Source organism: Eurosta solidaginis, chromosome 3, assembly GCF_040869045.1.
Source record: "Eurosta solidaginis isolate ZX-2024a chromosome 3, ASM4086904v1, whole genome shotgun sequence".
Taxonomy (NCBI): domain Eukaryota; kingdom Metazoa; phylum Arthropoda; class Insecta; order Diptera; family Tephritidae; genus Eurosta; species Eurosta solidaginis.
In genome coordinates, this window is record NC_090321.1 from 116,883,171 (window position 1) to 116,910,307 (window position 27,137).

The 27,137-nt window shown below is 39.0% G+C and overlaps 1 protein-coding gene across 1 annotated transcript in view; it reads right to left on the bottom strand.

Moving 5' to 3' along the window:
* Positions 1-3,086: 3,086 nt before the first annotated feature.
* HSPC300 (haematopoietic stem/progenitor cell protein 300) overlaps positions 3,087-27,137 on the bottom strand; it is a 57,589-nt gene continuing 33,538 nt past the window's right edge. The window contains exon 2 of the mRNA XM_067772973.1: positions 3,087-3,297. Coding sequence (XP_067629074.1) covers positions 3,188-3,297 — 110 coding nt within the window. The 3' untranslated portion in view covers positions 3,087-3,187. The remainder of the gene's footprint in view (positions 3,298-27,137) is intronic.

Consider the following 27,137-nt stretch of genomic DNA (forward strand, 5'->3'; position numbering starts at 1 on the left):
GACTCACACGAAAGCGAGGCTCTGACGCCAAACCATTTCCTACTTGGCAATTCAAGCGGCGTAAGAGAAAAAGATGACATCGACGTAGTTCTTCCTACACAGCTGAACGAAAGCTTTCGCAGTGCCGGCGACTTAGCGGACTGATTTTGGAGAAGATGGCTTCGTGAATACTTACCGGGTCTCACCAGACGCGCAAAATGGTTCGATAACCCCGAAGTATCAATCGCTCCAGATGACATCGTCATAATCGTAGACGAGAACACAAAGCGGAACACATGGGTAAGAGGAAGGGTACTAGATGTCATACGCAGCGCTGACGGGCAAGTCAGGAGTGCAGTGGTCAAAACCTCCAGCAGCTTGGTCACCCGCACAGTGGTGAAACTTGCGCGCCTCGATCTGAAATCGGTGAACCCCACACCAGAGCATGAAGTTCACGGAAGGGGGAATGTTAGCGCGCAACAAATCGGTACGCCCTTGAGTACCTAAAGTTACAAATTTATTCTACTTCAAAATGCAACCTTGTGGCTGTATGTCAAGTAAATCGCCTACATGAGTTCAACTGACGTTAAGGCATTGCATTGGAGCTTTTGCCTTTTCCTTTTCTTTTCGTTGGCGGCGTTGAACAAGGAGGACAAGGAGGACAAGCAGCACAAGTATTTTAGCGACCACGCTTATAATTAGAATTACAATCATATAATTGCAATATAAGTTAACAATTTCCTTTGTACAGAATTACACCTGAATTAAATGAATTTTACAAGGTAATACAGCTTAAAATACGTGTTATTTTTCCACCCGCCAACACCATGTTGATATTTTTGGATGAAAATTGATTGATAGGCTGCTCAATCAAGGAAAATTGGGCCGCAGTCTGCTTTTTTACCTCAGTGAAATAGAAAGAAAAATATCGAAATCGTGGCTACTTCCCTAAAAAAGACCAAAAGTGACAAAAAGAGACCAGCGGACCAAAGGGGGTTAGAAAGAACCATTTTTGGTCCAAATGGACAGAATTGGCAACCGTGGTCCTGCTGTCGGGTTGGATTATTTTTTGCCCAAAACATTTAAGAAAACATTGCTTTTAAAATATCGGTCCAACACAATTGAAGCAATTTAAGGTTTATTTAAAAAAATTTGTAAACAAAGCGGACCTTAAGGCTTGGTTTCCTCGAAGGCAATATCGCTATATAGCGGTCGTAAAATAACGGCAAACTGGGTTGTAAGATATGTATGTTTAAAGGCTTAAGTCCAACCACATTCGACTTTTTTTTGTGCTGACGTCATTTTGAAATAACGCGCGTTGAAAGTTTCCCCGCCTCAATGAACGCGAAAAATTCACACTCTGATTTTTGTCATTGGGAGAAAAATTAAAAATAACAATTATTTTAAAAACAAAAGCCTGGGAACTTAAAAAAACGGTGAAGTTGACCGTAGCTTAATATGGCGGCAACCCAAGACATACACCCTTTCTCATGACGGTGGAAACTCGTTCTTCAGCGTTTTTTCTCGCCGTCATATTCAAAGCGGTGAACAATTTGTCGCATACATATTTAAATTAAATGAAAATATAATAAAAAAATAAAACATTTTTGACTTTTCATTTACTTTCAAATGTATTTACTTACAAAGAAAAAGCAAATAAAAAGAAGATACACATTTTTTGAGGACTTTCTTGATATAAATGTACCAGAGGAAACGAAAAATGTCTCTTTAAACATAACCACTGTAAAAATTTGTATGAGGAACGAAAATATAAAGGTGGAGCGCACATTGCCAGACTTAGGTAAAGATTATATCGAAAGTAGATTTACTGCACCTTTATTTCAAGAATCTAGCTCTACGGTAAGATACTCAAATAGCGGTCGCAAGATTCCACATGTTGTAAATGGACTTTGTAAATATCTCGATCCCTGTCCCATCAAGAAAACTCTTTTATCCTAAATATTACAACTTACTAGAGCCCAAGCGGCCACGGTGGTATGATGGTAGCGTGCTCACTACACCAAAGATCCTGGGTTCACGCCCCGAGCAAAGCAACATCAAAATTTTAGTTTTTTTTTTTTCAATTAGAAGAAAATTCTTCAAGGTGGGGTCGCTAGGCAGTGTTTGGCAAGCACTCCGAGTGTATTTCTTCCATGAAAAGCTTCTCAGTGAAAAGTCATCTGCCTTGCAGATGGCGGTCAGAGTCGGCATAAAACAAGTAGGTCCCGTCTCGCCAATTTGTAGGAAAAATTATAAGGAGCACGACGAAAATTGGAAGAGAGAAGCTTGGCCTAATCTATTCTGTAGTTATCGCGCCTTACATTTATTTTATTTTATAAAAGAGACCAAGGCTATGTTGGAAGTTCCCGGAACTGGGTTATCAGGAAGTTCGTTGAAACTCGAAAGCAAAATTTTCCAAGCTCAGACAATTTTTTTGATTTTACGATCCTTGCATTGTCATGGGGTTGTGAAATATGTTTTAAGTTTCAAGAATTTAGTTCTACGGGAAGTTACTCAAATAGCGGTAGCAAGATTCAACATGTTGTAAATGAACTTTTTAATATTTCTAATTATCTCGATCCTTGTCCCATCGAAAAAACTTTTTATCCTAAGTACTACACTGCAGTAAATCCCGAAGTTATGTTCAAAGTTTCAGATCACTAGGTTATCGGGAAGTTCCTTAAAACTCGAAAGCAAAACTTACATGTTCGGAAGATTTTTTGAATTTTCACAATCCCTGGACCACCTAGAAAAAATGTTCCCCTCGTGTTGCATTGCCATCGGCTTCTGAAGTATTTTTTTTAGTTTCAAGAATCTAGCTCTAAGGGAAGTTACTTAAATAGCGGTCGCAGGATTCTATATTTTTTAAGTGGACCTTCAAAATATCTCAAAATATCTGTAATCTAGAAAACCCTTTTATCCTAAGTATTACAACGTAATAAAGCCCGAAGCTATGTTCAAGGTTTCAGATCTCTATCTTATCGGTACGTTCCTTAAACCCCGAGAGCAAAATTTCCAAGTTCGGACGTTTTTTTTTTAATTTTCACGATCCCTGGACCACCTAGCAGTTTTTTCCCCTCACGTTAAATTGTCATCGGATTCCGATGTGTGTTTCAAGTTTCAAGACTCTATTCACTCTATTTATGTAGATGTAGCTATTCATTTTACTTATTTCTTTATATTAATTATTATTATTTGAAATCAGAAATTATGTTAGCGTTTCTCCTTGGGTGACACATGCTTCCAAGTAATCTATACGACGCTCCAAAGTTGATAGCTTTTCATTTAAAACAGCAAGACGGGAACGACAGGACATATCTGCAAAACAAATAATTTTCAAGATTGATAAGTTTATCAGTTTATGTAGTTTTCATGCAATTGTATTTAATCAACTTCTGTCTTTGGTCAAAGCTTATCATTCAATAAACTTTATGCCTTCTTGACATGAATGCAGAAAAAACAAGATTTAATATGCATAAATACCCCGTTTTATTTGTTATGTTTGTGTTGAGATTGTATAAAAAAATTAAAATTTGCGAGCGTTTCCTTAAATGTAAGGAGTTTAAATTGCACCTGTTTACAAAAAAAAACAAAGCTTTTTACTGAACCTCATTAGGTGAGGCAAAAAACTTGTAACGAGAGAGCACAGTTTTGACATTTAAATTCGCTGGGAATTCGTGCTGGAAAATTTCATCATCTAGCACAAATAAGCAACTATGAAAAAATATGATTGTCGATTAGCTGATTGCATTTTTTACAATGAAACTAAACGTTTTTAAAAAGCGCAAAGGCATTTTCGTGAGTGATCTAATAAAAAAAATAAATCAGCAAATCTATAAAATAGGTTTATTTGGTTAGTTTCAAAGATTTATTAATAAATAATGGTATCCACAAACGAAATCACTAAAGCAAACATCTGGGGTCGAATCGTTACATATCATCCGTGATAGAATACCGTTTTTTAAATCATTATAGCTCCGTAATGGTGTATTGGGTTAATAAAATAATGGAACTAGGAACAACGCGTACTCACTATATTAGGGATTTAAATGGGTGGATACCGTTTTCGATCCGTGATCGTAATCGTAGCTGTTTGCGCAGGTTTCTGACAAACGTTTGTTTATTTGTGTTCGTTGAAAACTTAGCTTTTTGTGAGAGTAAATATTGATCCTGCATACTCCATGCTAGAATTTCTAGAGTAAGATCCCAGAGCCGACAGACAATAGTTATTTTTTTGATTAACAAAATGTGTTGCAAAGGGTAGATTTTATATATATCAAATCAACAGGCATTCTGTAAAGGTTTTTGAAAATAACTACGTATGATAGATATGATTTTTTTAAGGGACGCTATGACAGGGCACTGCCCTAATATTTATAATTCTTTTTTTGTTTTTTTTTTTTGCAGAGTCGTTGATGGGGAGCGGTTTGTCAAGCGTCGAGATCTAAAACTGGTCAGCTACAGAAAATTTATCATCAGCTGGGTGTAATACTTTAATAAATAGAGAAGATATATTAGAAACATATAACTACTACATTAATTACAGTGGTTTACAGCCACAATGCACCAGACACGCCATTATGAAATCTTATGTCAAATCACCCCCTGATTCCAAAAATCAAAGTTATTTTTAATTCTATGGTAACGTTTTTAAGGTATTTACGAATAACCGTTTTTTCCAAAAAAAAAAAAAAAAACAGAAATTGGGTCCAGTTAATCAAATATATCTCAAGAACGATTTGAGCAATTCCAAAACGGTTGGAAGCTTTTAAAAGGTAATAAAATTTGCTATAAACTGCACATACAACACTTTTTGCTAGGCCCTGCAGATTCAAAGATAATGAACAATCATTACAGATGTTTTCAATTTTTATTGTAAAAATCAAAAAAAAAAAAATTGTACTTTGCGAGGAAGGATCTCGAAAACTTTTTATTGCATATTTTTAAGGCAGATAGTTTTTTCTTTGTAGAACTAGGGAACCTTTTTGTCTAGGTAGGCTTGAATTTTTACTCGATCTAAGTATAAATAATAGTACATGCGCCTTGTTCCTTCATAACAACTGCAAGGCTCGAAGGATACTGTCCAGTTTATAATTGCAGTTTATAACCCGTCATTTACTTAAAAATATAATATGAACAAAGAGGCGCGAGAGTTTGAGTGTACAAATGATCCAGATATGTTCTGTTTCATCTGCGGTCAATTTATCGTTAAAAGGATGCGACATGTGTTTTCAAATCCTTTGAAAGTTACATACTATAAGTATTTTAGAATTGAGCCTAAAAACAATGAAAAACCATGGACACTGAATACTGTGTGCACCACATGTCGAGTCGAATTGATTTTTTCGGAAACCGGAACAAAAAGGTGCGTTGTTAAAATTAGGAATTTGCTCCCTTTTAATGCATAACTGACTAATTTCTGAAACTATCTATTTAGGTGACATATGAAATTTATTACACCAATGAGGTGGAGGGAACTAACTTGCCATTCAACGGACTGCTATATTTGTACTACAAAAGTACTTGGTGTTGGAAAGTCAAGAAAAGTAACCTATGCGAGGGTATCTACAGTGTCATTACCAGAACTAAATTAAACGGAAGCCACATTGCCAGAATCAAATTTAACTTTAATACTGGCTCCAGTTTCATTGCCAATAGCAGTATCTGATTACGCGGCATGATTTTGTACTGGATTTCTAACGGAAAACGAAGGAAACTCTTTGTCATAAGCTCAACTCAATGATTGGATAAGGGATTTGGAATTGTCAAAGGAAAAGACCGAACTACATGTTGTTGTAGCAGTGCTTTGCCCCATCCAATAGGTGTGACCGATCACAAACTGTCATCAATATCCTCTAACGGGAGTCCAAGGAAACTTGCTGTTTAAACAGGGGTGGACCATAATGAGAGGGGTGTTAGAGGCGTTGCACATAGGTAGATTTTAGACATTTAGGCGGCCACAATTGAATTTCTGAAAGTTGCCACAATTACAAAAAACAAGGCACTCGCACAGCTTAAGAATAGACAGGGGAACAATAATTGTACCCCTTCCCTTAATCGGAATTTAGCTATTTCTGAAACGCGTGTTATGGTTTTTCGCCCCACCTAATAGCCGCGACCGATCACAAATTGTCATCAATATCCTCTAACGGGAGTCCAAGGAAACTTGCCGTTTCAACAGGGGTGGACCATAAGGAAAGGGGTGTTAGAGGCGTTGGTTCCACATTACAATTGAAGAGATAGTTGGTGTCATGTGGGGACACATTGCAAGCGGGGCATACATTTTGTATGTCGGGGTTGATTCTGGATAGGTAAGAGTTTAACCTGTTACAGTATCCAGAACGAAGTTGAGCAAGAGTGACACGCGTTTCCCTGGGGAGTATGCGTTCCTCTTCCGCAAGTTTTGGATAATTTTCGTTAAGTACTGGATTCACCGGGCAATTCCCGGCATAAAGGTCCGACGTTTGTTTATGGAGTTCACCAAGGACCTGCTTGTGTTTTTTCACTTCATACGGCTGGGTTCTCAGGTGCCGTATTTCCTCAAAATGCTTACGGAGATGACTCCTTAAGCCCCTAGGCGGTGCTGGTTCATCAATCAGATGTCTGTTGGGGTGCCCAGGTTTCTGGGTATTCAACAGGAACTGTTTGGTCAGCATCTCATTTCTCTCCCTGATGGGGAGTATTCTCGCCTCATTATGCAGATGGTGTTCTGGGGACATAAGAAGACAGCCCGTGGCGATTTTGAGAGCAGTATTTTGGCAGGCCTGTAGTTTCTTCCAGTGGGTGATTTTTAGGCTTGGCGACCATATGGGTGACGCGTAGCACGTAATCGGCTGGCTAATTGCTTTGTATGTAGTCATGAGCGTTTCTTTATCTTTTCCCCAAGTACTGCCAGCGAGGGAATTGAGGATTTTGTTACGGCTCTGAATTCTCGGAACAATTGCGGCTGCGTGCTCACCAAAATGTAGATCCTGATCAAACGTCACACCAAAGATTTTGGGGTGTAGGACAGTCGGTAGCGTAGTGCCATCGACGTGGATGTTCAAAATGGTCGACATTTGGGGCGTCCATGTTGTAAATAAGGTCGCGGAAGATTTAGTCGGTGATAATGCCAGGTTTCGCGAGGCGAAAAAACTGGAGAGATCAGGGAGGTAGCCGTTTATTTTATTGCATAGGGCATCGATCTTTGGGCCTGGGCCTGTGGCCATTATTGTGCAGTCATCGGCGTAGGAAACGATTGTGACTCCTTCCGGTGGTGAAGGTAGCTTAGATATGTAGAAATTAAACAAAAGTGGGGATAGGACACCACCCTGTGGCACCCCCTGTTTAATTCTCCTTGGTTTTGATGTTTCGTTTCTAAATTGCACCGATGCCTGCCGACCACCCAGATAATTTGCGGTCCACCTTTTAAGACATGGGGGAAGGGTAGACCCTTCCAGGTCCTGCAGTAACGAGCCATGGTTGACCGTATCAAAAGCTTTTGATAGGTCTAGCGCTACGAGTACTGTTCTATGGTGGGGGTATTGATTTAAACCGCAATTTATCTGGGTGCTAATGGCATTTAGCGCGGTGGTAGTGTTATTTCTGAAGCCATGCTGATGAGGGGCTAGCTGCAAATTTGCTTGGAAATAAGGGAGCAAAATGGCTTCAAGCGTCTTTGCCACTGGCGATAGGAGAGATATCGGACGATACGACTCAACTATGTTAGCTGGTTTCCCAGGCTTTAGTAGCGGGACCACCTTGGCCATTTTCCATTTCTCAGGTATGACAAAGGTGGAAAGAGACAGATTGAAGACATGCGCTAAATATTTGAACCCCTCTTTCCCTAGGTTTTTAAGCATCGGCATGGCTATGCCGTCTGGGCCCACTGCTTTGGATAGGTTTAGCACGATCAATGGCGTCCTCAACCTCTTTAGCGGTGATGGTGATTGGTGACGCGCTGAATTTGTGTTTATGTGCGCGTCTATTGGCTCTCCGTCTATCTTTGTCGACCGTAGGATGCATTATATATTGTCGGCAGAAAGCGCTCGCGCATTTTTTCGCGTCCGACAGCACTTTGTCGCCAAAGGCGATGGAAACTTTGTCTTTGTGCTTAGTCGGATTCGATAGGGACTTTACGGTGGACCAAAGTTTACCCACACCGGTAGAGAGGTTACAACCTCTTAGGTGCTCCTCCCATTTCGCCCGCTTGTGTTCATCTACAAGCAATCTGATGCGTTGGTTTATATCCCTTATTTGGGGGTCGCCTGGATCAAGCTGTCTTATAAGGTCACGTTCTCTCGCTAAGTTTGCGGCCTCCGCCGGGAAGTGGGGCCGGATTTCGGGAATTCTCCCGGCGGGAATGAAATGTGCCGAGGCGGATTTAATGACCTTACGGAAGGCACGCTCCCCTTGGCGGGCATCAGTCGGGATAGGGAGGGCAGCTAGGCGGCTGTCTGTAAAGGATTTATATTCTTCCCACTTTCCTTTTTTGAAGTTTATGAAAGTGCGTTTTTCAGTGACGATGAACTCGGCGTTACGCTCAAGCGAAATAAGTATGGGCAGGTGGTCGGATGCCAATGTTACCATCGGCTGCCAGTTGACGCAGTTTACGAGTTCTGCTCTCACGATTGAGATATCTGGCGAGCTGTGACAGCTTCCCACCTACGTGTGGGGGCGTCTCCGTTTATTGTGCAGAACGTCGTTTCTTCTATTTGATCCGCCAACATCTCACCCCTACTGTCCGCCCGCAATTTTGAATGCCATAGATCATGATGGGCATTGAAATCGCCTAAGATAATGCGATTGTTGCCAGTGAGTAAGGCCCTGATATTGGGGCGGTATCCACTGGGGCAACAGGTGGCAGGAAGGATGTAGATGTTGATGATTTCTAGGTTTGCATCGCCTGACCGGACAGATAGGCCTTGACGTTCTAAGACATTGTCCCTGCGGTCGATGCCAGGATCAAATATATAATATTGCGCAGAGTGGTGTATGATAAACGCGAGACCGCCTCCATTTCCGCTCTCGCGGTCTTTCCTGTGGACGTTATACCCAGAGCAGGTCTGCAATGCAGATCTTGCTGTGAGTTTAGTCTCTTCAATCGCAGCAATTCGGTTGTTGTGCCGCTTCATGACATCGACTATCTCCGTAATCTTCCCAGTTAGTCCATTACAGTTTAACTGCAGAATTCTGAAGTGCATAAGGGGAGACGTCGCCACTCTGGGGGTAGGTGACGGGTGACTACGCCTGGGTTGGGGAAGGCCAGGACGCAATTGCTGTTGTGGCCCTCGGACTGGGCGTCCTTGGGCAAGCATTGGGGTACCCGGATGATTTGGGTTTGCGACATGGCGCGATGAAACCCGTCGGGGGGTTGCCGTCGCGGAGACCACAACATCTAGGGAAGTGGCACCACCCAAGGCAGGAGCTGCATTGGGCGGATGTCGCAAACATATATATTCTGTGCTGGCAAACGGTGCAAACGGAGGTAGGGACTAAGAGTCTGTTTCCCTGACCTACACGATTGCTGCCGGAAAGAGGGGGGGGGGGGGGGGAGAAGACGGGGGCAGGGGCTGTTGCTCAGCATTGCTTCCGACTCTACTACGAAGATTGTAGTTATGAGTGGTAGCAGCTGTTTGAGTTGTTGGCGCCGTGGGGCGCGAGCAGCAGCGGGTAATTGTTGTGGCTTGCTGAGCAGCGGGGCTGCTGGCAGGTAGTGGGGGGCGCTTATACGTAGACTACGGGACGCCCTTGGGCGTGAACAGCAAGGAGCCACAAAAGATTTATAAAAGTTACGTGGACATCGGGTTTTGGGATCAAGCCCAGAACAACCTGTCCGATGCAACCATCCCTTGCACGAGACACACTGAACAGAGTATGACCGTCCTAAAAAGATTCTTTTCCGGCAGATGCAGCAAAACCATTTCTCAGGACCGGGGTCAGGAGACGGACCCGGATTGGATTCGATGCCTTCCCGGAGTAAGAGAATATGGAGCAGTCCTGCTGCAAGGAGCTGCTGGGAGGATGACAATTTGCGGGAGGGACGAAACAAATTAGATGGCGTCACACTGAAATGACAGTCCTTGGTCGGGAAAAATCCCGAGTCGCTCCGGTACATAGAACCGACTGCCTTGGGAAGCGTGTGAAATCGCATGTTTTAACGTGAATATTTTAAGTTTTAAGACAATTGAATTGAGTAATTGTAATGGATTCTGTGTGTTTGTGATTTTTAAATTTATAAATTGATAATGAACCTATTTTATTTAGGATGTTAAAAAAAATATTTTTTTAATTTTTGGTGTTCAAACCAGTTTTGTTATGTTTTCAAGTCCGTCCAAGTGAAAATTAGTTTCGAACATGGTACTTGGCACAATTAGCTTGCCAACTGCATTAAATTTAGCTGCAGATACTTGCAGATAAGGGGTTAGAGAGAGGGTTTGATACACCCTTGTTGCTGTACAACATGAAAAATAGCCTCACTGCGCAGGTATTTTTCAGTGTTACACAGTGCAATATCTAATCTAATATAACCGATTAGTTATACAAATTATTATAATTTTTCATAAAACCTATTAAAAATTTACCCTAGATAAAGACAGAACTAAGTTATCACACTTCTAGCTGTACAACAAGAAAAATAGCCTCACTGCGCAGAAATTTTTTAGTGTTACAGTGTAGCATCTATTTTTTTAACATAACCGATTAATTACACAAATTATTATAATTTTTCATTTACTAAACAGTTTTAAGAAGATATAGGCAATAAAATATTTTTCGCCGCCCAAAACTTGAAAATCTACCTATGTGCGTCGGTTCCACATTACAATTGAAGAGATGGTTGGTGTCATGTGGGGACGCATTGCAAGCGAGGCATACATTTTGTATGTCGGGGTTGATTCTGGGTAGGTAAGAGTTTAACCTGTTACAGTATCCAGATCGAAGTTGAGCTAGAGTGACTCGCCTTTCCCTGGGGAGTGTGAGTTCCTCTTCCGCAAGTTTTGGGTACTGTTCTTTGAGTACTGGATTCACCGGGCAATTCCCGGCATAAAGCTCCGACGCCTGTTTGGGGAGTTCACTGAAGACCTGCTTGTGTTTTTTGGCTTCATACGGCTGAGTTCTCAGGTGCCGTATTTCCTCATAATGCTTACGGAGATGACTCCTTAAGCCCCTAGGCGGTATTTGCTCATCCATCAGGATGCCCATGTTTCTGGGTATTCAACAAGAACTGTTTGCTTAGCATCCCATTTCTCTCCCTGATGGGGAGTATTCGCGCCTCATTATGTAGATGGTGCTCTGGGGACATAAGAAGGCAGCCCGTGGCGATTCTGAGATCAGTATTTTGGCAGGCCTGTAGTTTCTTCCAGTGAGTAGTTTTAAGGCTTGGCGACCATATAGGGGACGCGTAGCATGCAATCGGCTGGTCAATTGCTTTGTATGTGGTAATGAGCGTTTGTTTATCTTTTCCCCAAGTACTGCCAGCAAGAGATTTGAGGATTTTATTACGGCTCTGGATTTTCAGTACAATTGCGGCTGCATGCTCACCAAAATGTAGATCCTGATCGAACGCCACACCCAAGATTTTGGGGTGTAAGACAGTCAGTAGGGTAGTGCCATTGACGTGGACGTTCTAATTGGTCGACATTTGGGACGTCCATGTTGTAAATAAGGTCGCCGATGATTTAGTCGGTGATAATGTCAGGTTTCGCGATGTGAAGAAACTGGAGAGATCAGGGAGGTAGCCGTTTATTTTTTTACATAGCTCATCGATCTGTGGGCCTGGGCCTGTGGCCATTATTGTGCAGTCGTTGGCGTAGGAAACGATAGTAACTTCTTCTGGCGGCGAAGGTAGAAATTAAACAAAAGTGGGGATAAAACACCACCCTGTGGCACCCCTTGTTTAATTCTTCTTGGCTTTGATGTTTCGTTTCTGAATTGCACCGATGCCTGCCGACCACCCAGATAATTTGCGGTCCACCTTTTAAGACATGGGGGAAGGGTAGACCCTTCCAGGTCTTGCAGTAACGTGCCATGGTTGACCGTATAAAAAGCTTTTGATAGGTCTAGCGCAACGGGTACTGTTCTATGGTGGGGCTTTTGATTTAAACCACAATTTATCTGGGTGCTAATGGCATTTAGCGCGGTGGTGGTGCTATGGAGCTTTCTAAAGCCATGCTGATGACAGGCTAGCTGCAAATTTGCTTTGAAGTAGGGGAGCAAAATGGCTTCAAGCGTCTTGGCTACTGGCGGTAGGAGAGATATCGGGCGATATGTCTCTCCTATGTTAGCTGGTTTCCCAGGCTTTAGTAGCGGGAGCACCTTGGCCATTTTCTATTTTTCGGGAATGACAAAGGTGGAAAGAGACAGGTTGAAGACATGCGCTAAATATTTGAAGCCCTCTTTCCCTACGCTTTTAAGCATCGACATGGCTATGCCGTCTGGGCCCACTGCTTTGGGTGGTTTAGCATGACCGATGGCATCCTCATCCTCTTTGGCGGTGATGGTAATTGGCGAGGCGCTGAATTTATGTTTATGTGCGTATCTGTTGGCCCTCCGTATATCTTTGTCGACCGTAGAATGCATAATATATTGTCGGCAGAAAGCGCTCGGACATTTTTTCGCATCCGACAGCACTTTATCGCCAAAGGCGATGGAAATTTTGCATTGTGCTTAGACGGATTCGATAGGGACTTTACGGTGGACCAGTTTACCTACACCGGCAGAGGTTACAACCGCTTAGGTGCTCCTCCCATTTCGCCCGCTTGTGTTCATCCACAAGCAATCTGATGTGTAGGTTTATATCCCTTATTTGGGGGTCGTCGGGATCGAGCTGTCTTATATGGTCACGTTCTCTCGCTAAATTTGGGGCCTCCGCCGGAAAGTGAGACCGAATTTCGGGAATTATACCGGCGGGAATGAAGCGAGCCGAGGCGGATTCAATGACCTTCTAAGCTAAGGCGTAGACTACGGGAAGCCCTTGGGCGTGAACAGCAAGGTGTCACAAAAGATTTATAAAAGTTACGTCGACGTCTGGTTTTGGGATCAAGCCCAGAACAACCTGTCCGATGCAATCATCCTTTACAAGAGACACACTGACAAGAGTATGACCGTCCTAAAAAGATTCTTTTCCGGCAGATGCAGCAAAACCATTTCTCAGGACCGGGGTCAGGAGACGGACCCGGATTGGGTTCGATACCTTCCCGGAGCAAGAGAATATGGAGCAGTCCCGCTGCAAGGAGCTGCTGGGAGGATGACAATTTGTGGGAGGGACGCAACAAATTAAATGGGGTTACACTGAAATGACATTCCTTGGTCGGGAAAAATCCGGGAAAATAGAACTCGTCACGAACAATTTTCCAAGTACTATAAGACACTGTTTGTTACTGCAAAGACATTGCTGATCTATTCAAACAGTTTGGTGAACCATACGATTCAAAAGAGTGGCGATTATGCATAGACGGCAATAAATTATGTTTAAAGGCCGTATTATTGCATATTGGCAACCAAACGCCATCTATCCCGATCCCACATGCAGTAAATACGAAGGAAACGTATGAGATAATGCAAAAATTGCTCAAATTAATCAAATACGAAGAACATGATTGTAGGGTTATATTTATATTCAACTTTAAATGTACCTACTTTAAATAAATTGAATTTTTGGTTCTTGTTAATTTTTTATATTTCAATTTTGAAATGATTGTTTCAAAAATTTTCATTCTGATATAAATTTTTAAAACGAATTGTTAGCATACATTTAGGAGTGATTATAATAAAGGTATTTTATAAAAATAAAACAGTGTGTGTATAATTTAATAGTGGTATATTTATCGACTACCACATTGGCGATCCAGCCAGTCACAATAGTCGTGAATCGTGGAAATAACTTAATTTATTCGAAGAAAATGCGTGATTGAAAAATTATATAATCTACTAATTATTTAAATAATTAGATAATAGTTAAATAAAACAAGAAACCTTTTTGGTGTATGTGTGCTAAATTATCATATGGAGTAGCACTGCAGTTGAGCAACAAATCACAAGATAATAAGATACCATCAGTATCCATTGATTCACCAGCTGGATTAGATAGTTTACTTAATATTCTAAAGCCGTATACGCAACCGATCGAATGTGATTTGAATCAACTACTACATTGAGAATTTGGAGCGTCAAAATTCGTTCCATCCAGTATATTTGAATTATTTCAAAACAACATTATATCATCGTACCTTGAATACTATATTAAGTGCAAAACAAAATGGTGGTTTAAATGAAGTATTGCAAATTATTGAGGAATTAAAGTCAGAGAATAAGACGGAGTTGGCAGATTTATTTGACAGTTAGTTCGATCCAAGAAAAACGACTATTAAACTAAAACGTGACATCAACAAATTCCACTGCGTGATTATCAACAACCAACACAATAAAAAGTACGCAAGTGGCGCCAACACGTTATCATCGCACCAACTTCAAACAATTGCTACCGTACATCATCATCGTTCAGAGGCAGAGATTTCAAACGTTAAAATACAACAAAAGCAATATCGAATAACTTAAAGGAGCAGCAGCAGCAACTACAACAACTACAATAGAAAGCCGGAACACACAAGAACAACAACAACAAATGTAATAGAAACAACAGCCCGCCCGTGAGTACAGAGAACGTCTGGAGAAGGAACTTAGGACATTTGTTACGAAATTTTGGATCTTCTGGACAAACAACTTATTTCAAAATCAGTAAAAATATATAATTGCGACAACTATCAACAACAAATAAAGGGATTTGGTGAGCTGTATCTAACATTTAGTTTATTTAAATTTATATTATTTATATGTATATGTATCAAAATAGATTAAAAATTTTTGTTTTTTAAACGCTCCTTTCCGGACATTTTTTATTTCTTCCTATAATATAATTTTTGTAATTATTTTTATTAACAATGTTTCATTCACCATCAAATAATACACGTACATCTACACCACGAAATCAAGTAAACGATTCGCTTATTGATTTGGATAATGAAAATTTTCAAAATGATTTACCAAATCCATATGCGAATCAAAATAACGAAATTTTTGCTACATCGGTAAAACTTCCCCAATTTTGGACTAATTGCCCTGAAGCATGGTTCATCCATGCTGAAATGCAATTTAGTCGAAAGAACATTACTCAGGAGGGGACAAAATATGAATGTCATAACTGCACTTCCGCAGGAAGTAATTATGACAATTCTTGATTTTATTCAAAATCCTCCTGAAGATGACAAATTTTCTGCATTAAAGAAAATTTTAATTGAACGGCATTCATTAAGTGAGAATGCCAAGTTAGATCGAGTGTTACCCGATTCAGAAATGGGAGATCGTAAACCTTCTGAATTTTATCGGTCTCTAGTGCTACTCTCTGGAAACAATTTTAGCAAGGAAATTCTTAAAAAGCTTTGGATAAGGAAGTTGCCAAAAAATTTAAGTATTATCCTTGCTAGTTCGAATTCGACTGAAATAAGTGAATTAGTTAAATTAGCCGATAATATTTGGGAAGCTTATAATAAAAATGAAATAGCTTCAGTTAGTAATTTTCCAAATTCTAAAAGCGAAAATACAATTATTTCAAATTTAGTTCAAACAACTAACATTATTTGCAAAAATTTTGAAAAATTATCATTAGAGATCAGTGAAATTAAAAATCAGATGAGTCAAAATTATTCAAGGTCCCGATCTTTTAGTGGGAATCGCTTTAGAAGTCCCTATAGATATAGATCAAAGTCTCGTGACAACCCAAATTGGCTCTGTAGGTATCATTATAAGTTTGGTAATCAGGCTTTGAAGTGCGAACAACCATGCGCTTTTAAAAATAACAATAGTTCGTCAAACTAAAGTCATCCGTTGTTGCGGCGACAAACAACGGAGATTTAGACACCTTTACACGTCGCTTATTTATTTTTGATAAAACAAACAAATTGAATTTTTTAATAGATAGTGGAGCAGAAATTTCAGTGCTTCCGGTTTCAAAATCTTCATGTTCGAAAAAGTCATCAGATATTATTCTAACGCAGCTAATGGTTCAACGATTTCGACATACGGTAAAAAACTTTTAACTATAAATTTGGGACTGCGTCGCGAATTTCCGTTCACGTTTTTAATAGCAGATATAGCTAAACCAATTATCGGTGCTGACTTTCTGTGTAAATATGGTCTCTTAATTGATGTTAAACGCAAATGCTTAGTAGATCCGGTAACAAGTCTTTCAGTTAACACAATTTCATGTGTTTGTAATGTTTCGCTACCAAAAGTTTTCGCTGTTGATAACAAATTTACAAAGTTATTGAAAGAATTTCCTTCTTTATTTTCTGAACCAGATTATTCACAACCAGTTAGACATACAACAGTTCACAGACTAGTCACTGAAGGGTATTTACCATTTTCTAAACCAAGGCGTTTAGACCCTATTAAATACAAAGTAGCTAAAACTGAATTCGATTTTTTAGTAAAGACAGGGATATGTAGGCCTTCTAATTCAGTGGTAGCATCTCCTTTGCATCTTGTACCAAGAAGGAGTTAAATGACTGGCGTCCTTGTGGAGATTTTAGAAGATTAAACGTTGTAACAGTCCCTGATCGTTATCCTTTGCCCCATGTTCATGACTTCAACATGAATCTCAGAAATAAGAAAGTATTTTCGAAGCTAGATTTGGTAAGAGCTTACCACCAAATTCCAATGGCAGAAGAGGATATCTATAAAACTGCAATTACTACGCCTTTTGGCATGTTTGAATTTGTACGAATGCCTTTCGGGCTTAGAAACTCCGCACACATTTTTCAACGGTTTATTAATGAAGTAGTTGATGATTTAGACTTTGTTTTTACATATATTGATGATCTCTTAGTGGCAAGCGAAAATGAGGAACAACATTTTGGGATTCAAGGGGTTGTGTAGCGCAACATATAGCTTCTCCAACCCAATTGTCAACCTCACCTTCGAGCGGCGAATCCCGTTTCACTAACAGACGAGGCTCTGGCGACCCCAAGCTCCTCATGGAACTTGGGGGTGGGGAGGGAGGGATGGCCTGAAGGTTCAATGTGGCCATATAAATCGTTCCCGAGATGGTCGGGCCAGCACCTTAATGGTGCTGTGTTACCGGAGCGTATCGGATCTGTATCCGACAAAGGACCATCACATCGATAACACTCCCCAAAGCCTTCGGGGAGTAACCTAATCGCTACAACAACAACAACAGGAACAAGATTTCAAAGATCTTCGCGTACTATTTCAGCGCCTCACGGAGTACGGTTTAAATATAAAACCAAGTAAATGTACTTTTGGCGTAACAAATGTTGACTTTTTAGGACATAATATTTCTGACACGGGAATTAGGCTCTCGGAAGAAAGTTTTAGCCATTCGAAATTTTGATCGTCGAAAATCTATTAAGCAGGCACAAAAATTTATTGGTATGGTTAATTATTACCATCGATATGTACCAAAATTAGCAGAGTTTACGACAGTTATCTATGATTTAATTAATAGAACAAATAAGAAACGAGACAAGATTTTAATTTTGGACGATACATCTAATAAAGCTTTCGAATGCATTAAAGAAAAGTTTGCATCTGCGATATTGTTAAATCATTTTAACAAAGATGCAAAACTTTCTTTAAATGTAGATGCATCCAATACGGCAATAGGTGGTGTCATACATCAAACGTTTAATAATAAATCAGAGCCACTTGCATTCTTTTCAAAGAAATTGTCTCCATCCGAAATTAAATATAGTGCATTTGATAGGGAACTGTTAGTTCTTTATTTGAACATTAAACACTTTCGTTACCTTCTGGAAGGACGTCAATTTACAGTTTTCACAGATCACAAGCCTCTAGTATTTGCTTTAAATTCAAAAACAGAACGCAGTCCAAGACAAACTAGACATATGGAATTCATTGCACAGTTTAAGAATGATATTAGGTATATTAAAGGACAAGAAAATGTTGTAGCTGATACATTATCTCGTGCGTTTGAAGTAGAAGCGATTAATAATTCGGGCATTAATTTAAAAATTTTACAAAGTGAACAAAAACAAGATAGTGAATTAGGCAAACTTACCTCAGAGCAAACATTTTTAAATTTGAAACTAATAAAAATTCCTGTTCTTAACTTTAATATATGATGCGAAGTGTCAGGAGAAAATCCTAGACCATTCATTCCAAACAATTTAAGAAAAATAATATTTGATATGTTACATGGGATTTCACATCCTGGTAGTAGAGCTACACGTCGTTTGATAGTTAAGAAATATTTTTGGCCAAAAATGAATAAAGACATCAATACTTGGTCCAAAGAATGTATAAGTTGTCAAAAATCGAAAGTACATCGTCATACAAAATCTCCAGTTGTGAAAATTCCAATTCCAAAAGATAGATTTGAACACATTCACTTAGATATTGTCGGACCCTTGCCTGTTTCAAAGGGATATCGTTACATATTAACTATAATTGATAGATTTACACGTTGGCCAGAGGCATTCGTGCTAAGAGATATTTCTGCAGTTCCGGTTGTAAATAAATTTTTTGAGGAATATATTTCACGTTTTGGGGTTCCATTGGAAATAACAACGGATCAGGGATCTCAGTTTACTTCAAACTTGTTTTCAGAATTAACGAAACTTCTTGGAAGTCATCAAATAACGACTTCTTCCTATCATTCCCAAGCTAATGGAATGATAGAACGTAAATCTTCAATAATGGCTAGGAATGGGTCCAGGGATTGGTATGAAGAGTTACCAATAGTGCTTATGGGTTTGCGATCGATTTTTAAGGAAGATATTTCGGCAACACCAGCTGAAATGGTTTATGGCCAAAATTTAAGATTACCTGGTGAATTATTTGTTTCAACTACAGAGAATGTAACTTCAGCGGATGTTTTAAGTAGTTTGCGTGAAAATTTTAAAAATTTTAAATCAAATTTGGATCATCATCAAAATTCTAGCGGTATTTTTGTTCCAAAAGATTTAAAAGATTGTCATTTTGTTTTTGTACGTGTAATAAACAAACATTCCTTGCAGCATCCGTATGAGGGTCTTATAGAGTTATTGAAAAAGATATTAAAAACTTTAAAATTGAGATAAATAATGAAATTAAATCTATTCCTATTGATCGTTTAAAACCAGCAATGATTGATAAAATACAGATATCTAACACAAAAACAAAAAAAGAAAGTTACTTTTAATTTATTTAACGTTAAATCTCAACTTTAAATGTACCTACTTTAAATAAATTGAATTTTTGGTTCTTGTTAATTTTTTATATTTCAATTTTGAAATGATTGTTTCAAAAATTTTCATTCTGATATAAATTTTTAAAACGAATTGCTAGCATATATTTAGGAGTGATTATAATAAAGGTATTTTATAAAAATAAAACAGTGTGTGTATAATTTAATAGTGGCATATTTATCGACTACCACAATGATTGGAAAATATGTGCCGATCTTAAAGTCGGTGGAATGCTATGTGGTATACAAAGTGGATACACAAAATACTGGTGCTTTCTATGCAAATGGGATAGCCGAGATCGTCAAGACCACTACATCATAAAGGATTGGCCAGAACGAGTTTCAAGTTGGGGTGGATAACATTAAGAAGGAAAAAATGAATCTACCTCCGCTCCACATCAAGCTCGGCCTTATCAAAAACTTTGTCAAGGCTTTGGACAAAGAAGGCGAAACTTTTCATCATTTGAAGACAATCTTTCCAGAGATTTCAGAAGCAAAAATAAAGGAAGGGATTTTTGTGGGACCGCAAATAAGGAAAATGATGACCAATAACCATTTCAAAGAACTATTGTCACCAGTGGAGCCAGCAGCGTGGGATTCTTTTGAAAAGGTCGTTACTTCTTTTCTATGCAAACACAAAAGTCTTACCTACGAGATGATAGTGAACGACTTAATCAATAACTATGCGAAAATGGGTAAACAAAAAAACATATTTAAAACCGTTTTCTCAATTAACTTTAAAACCTATCTGCCCGATAAACAAAAAATTTGTATGAACATTTTTAAATTTACATGAGAATATATAGCCCTAAATCTGAATTCATCGTCCAGTTCCGAACAATCAAGAACGAGAAAAATGTAAACAAAAAATTTGTTCTGAATTGAAAGATAAATCCAGCCTAAGAAAATATATATAATATAATATATATATGTGGGATTTCTTTGTCTAGGGTTCCAATTAAAACTCGGTTAATTACTAGAACGTGTATATTAGCGTTTATTACATTTACATATACTTTGATATACGTGTTGTCGGTACCGCACTTCAAACTTGATTGTCGTTCGTCTCTTTTAACTAACTTGTGTTAGGCTCTCTTCGTCTAGTTCGGGTTGCCGGTCTAACTATTGCAGGGATGCAATTAGTGCAGTGTATAATTAAAAGGTATGTCCGCTTCTAGTTGTCCTACGTCCGTCTGTCAATCCCACATTCGGCCACCCTGATGCTTCATTCGACTCGGATGAAGGATTCCATGGCTTCATGTACTCTGCCACTGTGTGCGTTATTCTCGGACCTTCGACGTCACCAACTTTATGTACAATATAGCGACCGTGATCTTGTTTCTCTCTTATTTTGTATGGTCCGAAAAATTTTTGTTTCAGTCGAAGTCCTGCTCCATACTGTGTGCGCTTAATTGCGACCAACTCTCCGACTTCATACTCTGTTGCTTTCCTGCGGTTCTTGTTGAAGTTTCTCATATTTTCCTTTTGTATGCGAGATATGTTTTCACGCGCTTCCTCCCGCACTGTGTTCCTCTCTGCCTCCAGCTCTTCTATAACTGAATCTTCTAACAACCTTCGAATGTCATGGTTTGCGTTAACGCGCATATCGACACCAGTTAAGAGTTTGAACGGAGAATGCTGGGTGCTTCGCGTCGGCGTGGAATTTATTAGTTGTTGAACTCTGTCTACGTGCTTATACCACAACTTGGGATTTTCGATGCAAAGCTTCGTCAACATTGGCATAACTACTTTATGGACCCTCTCCACTTGTCCGTTACCGCGTGGCACACCAGTGGTTATAACTAGATGCTGAATGTGCTGACTTCTACAGTAGTCTTGGAAAGCATTTGATGTAAAACCAGTCCCTCTATCCGTTATAATCCTGGATGGGTTTCCAAATATCGCCGATTGTTTCTCTAAACGATCTAACACTTCGTCGCTACCTGTGCTCTTGGTGGGGTAAAGCCAAACAAATTTAGAAAACGCGTCGATGATCACTGAAATATAGTTGTATCGCTTTTTTGTTTCTTCGATAGGACCGACGTGGTCTAGATGAAATGTCACAAGCGGTTTGTCCTCTTTATTGGTGGGGTTTAGCATTCCTTCCTTTTTCCCGGCTTTGGCCTCCGCGACTAGGCATTCTACACAGCTTTTCACGACGTGTGTAACCTTGGGTGCTATATCGTAGATAAAGAAATCTCTCTCAACCAAATCTTGTGTCTTCTTGGATGCGTAATGTCCTTGTCTGTGAGCTATCTCGATGATTTCTCGTTCCATAGGTGCTGGTACTACCATAAGTTCTTTAGCGAGATCTTTATGGATAATACCATGCTTTATATAAAAATCGTGATAATTTTCATGTTCCAAAACTTTCCGTATCGCTGCCAGCTTGTCATCCTTAAGCTGTTCTTCCTGTATTCTGTGTCGTAAACTATCAGTCATCATTAGACAATGCATACGGCTTAACGCATCCACATGCCTCATCTGTTTTCCTGAACGGTGCTCTATCTCATATTGGTAATCCTGAAGGTATGTACATAGCCCAACGCGAAATTCGTAAGGGTACTTCTTGTCTTTTCATTGTAAGCGCAAACGCGTTACAATCCGTAATGATCTTAAATTTGATTCCCATTAAGTATACCCTCCACTTTTTGAGCGCTGCTACGATGGCTAAAACTTCCAATTCATATGAGTGGTATTTCTGTTCCGCGGTTGTAGTCTTCCTGCTCATGTATTCGATGGGATGCAGACATCTATCCTGCGAGTCTCTTTGCAGCAAGACTGCGCCATATCCCTGCATAGAAGCATCCGTGTGTATCTCCGTTTGCGATGCTGGATCGAATAGTCGGAGTACTGGTGGATTCACCAACGCAGTCTTTAATTGTCGAAACTCTGCATGATTTCCCAAAAGATCAGTCAGTGGCTTAGCCACCAACGAATAGTTCGGAATGAAACGCCTAAAATACGATGTGAGTCCCAAAAAGCGTTGCAACGTTTTAATGTCAGTCGGAACAGGGAAATTCTGTACTGCCTGAGTCTTTTCCTGCGACGGTGTTATAGTTGATGCCTCAACAACGTAGCCCAAGAAAGTAACTCGCCTCTTCAATATTTGGCATTTTTCCCATTTTATTTGTAACCCGTACAACTCTGCTGTCTCCAACACGCTTTTCAGACTAGTCAACCCATCCTCCACACTCTTTGAAGGAATAATTATGTCGTCCATGTATACAATAATTGTTTTATTGCGGATAAGCTCTCCTAACACCGCATGAATATATCTCGTGAAAACTGCTGGGGAGTTACAAATACCGAATGGAGCATATAGAAACTCATATTGCCCATTGTGTGTGACAAAAGCCGTGTACTTCCGTGACGCAATGTCTAATGGTACATGGAAAAATCCGTTACGAAGATCTAATGTTGTGTAGAAAGTTGCCGATTGAAGTCTTTGCAGCACGTCGTCAATCAACGGCATGGGGAAGTTGTCGCGTATAATGTTTTCATTTAATTTACGATAATCGCAGCACAATCATTTTGTACCATCTTTCTTTGAAACGAGAACTATCGGTGACGCATACTCGGATGTGCTGGCCTGGATAATATTGTCGGCTAACCACTCCTCAATTTGTTTTTCGACAACGGCTTGATCTGCATAGGACAGTCGGCGCGGTCTTTGGTAAATGGGCACTTCATCCGACAAAATAATCTTCATCTCAATTGGCGATGGTTTTTCCTTCACACATCTGTAGTTTGTAATCAGACCTAGTACACTTGCTTTTGTATCGGGTTGTAAATGATCAAGCTCACACTGTGGCTCTACGCTCACGCTAACCCCAATTTGCAACATTGCCTCAACCTCTTTCTCCAATTCGCCTATATTCGCTTCCTTACTCACAACTAATTTTTTGCTAACTGGTGTTTTCTCTCTATTCTCGAGTTCCTGAGTTGCAATTCTTTTCTTTAAAAATCTTACACCTTCGTCATTTATGGCTATATCGACTTGACTCAAAATGTTTTTACCCAAGATAGCGTCGTACAAAATATCGCTCTCTTTAGTGACATGAAACTCGATGTCGACTTCGACTTCATCTAAACTCATACGCGCGGTGAAACATCCGATAGTTTTAATCATTTTGTTACCGATGCCATACAAGGTTTTAATTTTTGGTTGTAGATCAACATATCTAATGTTCACTAGAGTGTCGTATCTTATCGCGCAAATGTCACTACCCGTGTCTAAAAGAGCTGAAAATGTGTGCCCGTTGATTTCTAAATCTCTAAATAGGCATGTATCTCGCGCAACTGGCTTAATATCTGCTTGTTCTTTGCCGTCGGTAACTACATGAACCTTCTTGTTTTCGCTGTTTTCTTCAGTACGCGATGTCTGCTGCTTACAATCATTGGCTTTATGACCAACTTGACTACACTTAAAGCACCGAACAGCCGAACGAGTGCAATGCCTAGCCAGATGCCCTACTTTTCCACACTTAAAACACGCTTTGCTGCCGTGGGTTTCACTTTTGTTTGTATTTTTCCCTTGAGGTGGTTGTGGAACCGCTCTACTACCTAAACTTTGGAATTGTCCATGACATTTTTCATATACGCGCAAGTTCTCTTTTAAATCAGCTATAGTGATAGTTTGGTAAAGAATTTGTTTATTGGATCTCGTATCGGGTATACCCTCAATAAAATATTCAATGATACTGGCATCATCCATATCTAGCATGCTTGCAATTTCCATCAGCGAGTACAAATATTCTAGAAAGCTTTCATTTGCCCTCTTACGTCTGTTCTTTAATCGGCGATGGATTTCATTTGCACTAAGCTTAACTTCAAACTCTTCTTTAAGGATGGACTTTAACGAGTTCCAATCCTTAATTTCTCTCTGACTCCTAACAAATATTTTAGCCGCACCTTTAAGGAGTTGTTTTCCATAAATAAATTTTTGCAGGTCATTCCAATTAACAACAGCTGCATTACTCTCAAACTCTTGCAACCACTGATTAATGTCAGGTTGCCCACACCTTGAAAACGAAGACAGAGTATCCTCAATGTCTCGAAGACTAAAATAGCTATGAGTCGCATTGTTCAACCTATTCTGAAAACTTCCATCCGAATCTGAACTATCATCACCTTCTTCTCTGGAAAGGCCGAAGTGTTCTAAAAGCGTATCTTGGAGTTCACGTTTACGTCCCCTAGTTGATAGTCCTAACGATGTTAGTTTTTCCCTAAGACCGTTCAAGTTCAATGCTAAAATTTCGTTTACGTCCATGTCGACGTCTTTACAATAAATATGGTTTACAACTCAAGAGGTATATTATGTATTCAAATTGTATCAATACTTAAAATCACAAAAAAAGATTTTCTTTCTTGTCAATATATTGGTTGTACTCAGAATTTCCTGTAAACAGGTTTTGTGAACTATTTCCGCGTAAATCGCAGTGTAAATTTACGTACAAAGTGAAAAACCAGTAAATGTTTCCTTTATTTTCTTAAGTCAAAGGTTTACAAGAAAATCTGAGTGTTTATTAATTTAAAATTCAACTCTTGAATGAATTTGTTTTGAATCGATTTCAAAAATAACTTTGAGAAGTAAATTTTTTTTCGCTTTACTTTTAGACAAACTTAAACAGAAATGTTTTTTTTTCACTCAATTAAAAACTATTCGACAGTTCTAGTTTGATACAGTGCACTCAAATTGCTTGAATGTTTGTTTTAATTCAGCCCAAATTCACAAAATGTAATTAGTATATTTAAACGCGGTCAAAATTTATTTTGCTCAAATAGTGGCTTTATCTGAACTGAAGCTCAATGTACTTATTTTGCAATTAAGATTTAATTTCTAAACTGTCGAAATTATGTATGATTGTTTTAATCAATCGAATTATTTTACTCAAGACAGAATGTGTCTAAAACGTCATCAGACATACAAACTCCAATTTAACTTTGCTCACCAGAAATATCGAACAGTGCACATACATGTATTACACAAAACGTACATATATTTATAACAACTTATCTGCAAATAACTCGAACAACTGCATTTAGTTTGATCTCGCCTGTAACGTCGCTGTAGCCAACTACTGTTTCAAACGCCTTCGTTCTGTTTCACTCAAACACGCATTAACTGACCTCAGCTCTGCTTTACTTCCACTCTTCCACTGCAATCGTAACCCTTCGTTACCTGGAACACAATGTGCCAGCTCAACTGTTCTCACTATCGAACCTCTGTCGACGCCACAATTTCCAATACACACTGCAGTAAAACTTAGATCAAACCTTCCTCGCTATCAACTCGCAGACAATTCTGCCACACGCAATTGAATTTCAAACTTATTCAAATTGCAACTTATACCAATTGTTTGATCTTTCTCTGCTGCTGCTGACAGAATTTTAATGTTCGCTGCTTACTCTTGCTGTTTCGCGCAACTGAGGCTTGGCTGCGCTCTGCTACTGCTCTAACGAGATCTCCACTGAATGACGCCGTTATTTGCCACGGTATAACCGTTTCTTCGTTCCGTTATTTTTCTGGCTCTTATTTCGGGTGGTTTAATTTGCATTTACTTACACACCACGATTTTCCCAAGTTTTCTGTGTAAAAGTTGATGCTTTTTACACAATCGAAGATGCGGTACTTTTCTCCTTCTGCTATGTGCGTTGCGATTTACCTCTGCCCTTGTTGCAGTGCGCCCATATAATATGTGCATACATACACGTTCGCGTTTCTAATTTATGCAGCAATTTAACGATTGAACCGATTTTATTTTAGAAAATTTTTTTTTTTTTACTTGTATAACGACTGTAAAAAATTCCGGGCGAGCCCCCAATTGTGGGATTTCTTTGTCTAGGGTTCCAATTAAAACTCGGTTAATTACTAGAACGTGTATATTAGCGTTTATTACATTTACATATACTTTGATATACGTGTTGTCGGTACCGCACTTCAAACTTGATTGTCGTTCGTCTCTTTTAACTAACTTGTGTCAGGCTCTCTTCGTCTAGTTCGGGTTGCCGGTCTAACTATTGCAGGGATGCAATTAGTGCAGTGTATAATTAAAAGGTATGTCCGCTTCTAGTTGTCCTACGTCCGTCTGTCAATCCCACATATATATACACTAATGTGTATCTAATATACTTTTTTATTTTCTTTCAGGAGTAAATATGTCTTTAAAATTCATTTTCTACACTCCCAATTTTTTTATTTATTTATTTATTTATCAGTCTACAAATTAAACAATTATACAGACCAAATATACCGACACTTAAATCTCAGATGTAATACACCATATAAACAACATAAGCAGTCATCAATTTTAAATAATATTTAAATAGTATTGAATTAAACGCTTGACAATTTCAATTAAAAACTTAGAAGTAAGCAAAAGATAAAATGTTGTAAATGTGTTAAAATGTACTCATGAAGGAGCTAGTAAATAATAATTTATGAAATTGACAATAAAGCAAATTAATAGTAGATAAAATATATACAGAATAGAATTTATACAGAGTAAATTTGAATGCATACATATAAAAATAATGATCACAACGCAATTTTGCAAACAAGTTTGAAGTAACTGGTACCTCAAATTTGAAACAGAGGGTTGAACAGTATATCACGGTTTAGCGTTCTTTGCTTCATTTCGAATTACAAATTTAGTGTAGTTAAAAGGTATTTTTTAATACCAAGAAACGATTCGCAGACGTCTTAATTTTTACAGTGTTTATTAAAATCACGACATAAACAGTGAAGTGGTTCGTGCATTTCATAATTCGACCTGCATGTAGCTACAAAAATTGAATGAAAATGTCTAGATGGCCTAATAGGAACGTTAAACTTAATTTCACCAAGCAAAATTGGGCTATTTATTGACCCTCTTATTAATTTAACAATAAATAAGACACCAAGCATCTCCCTGCT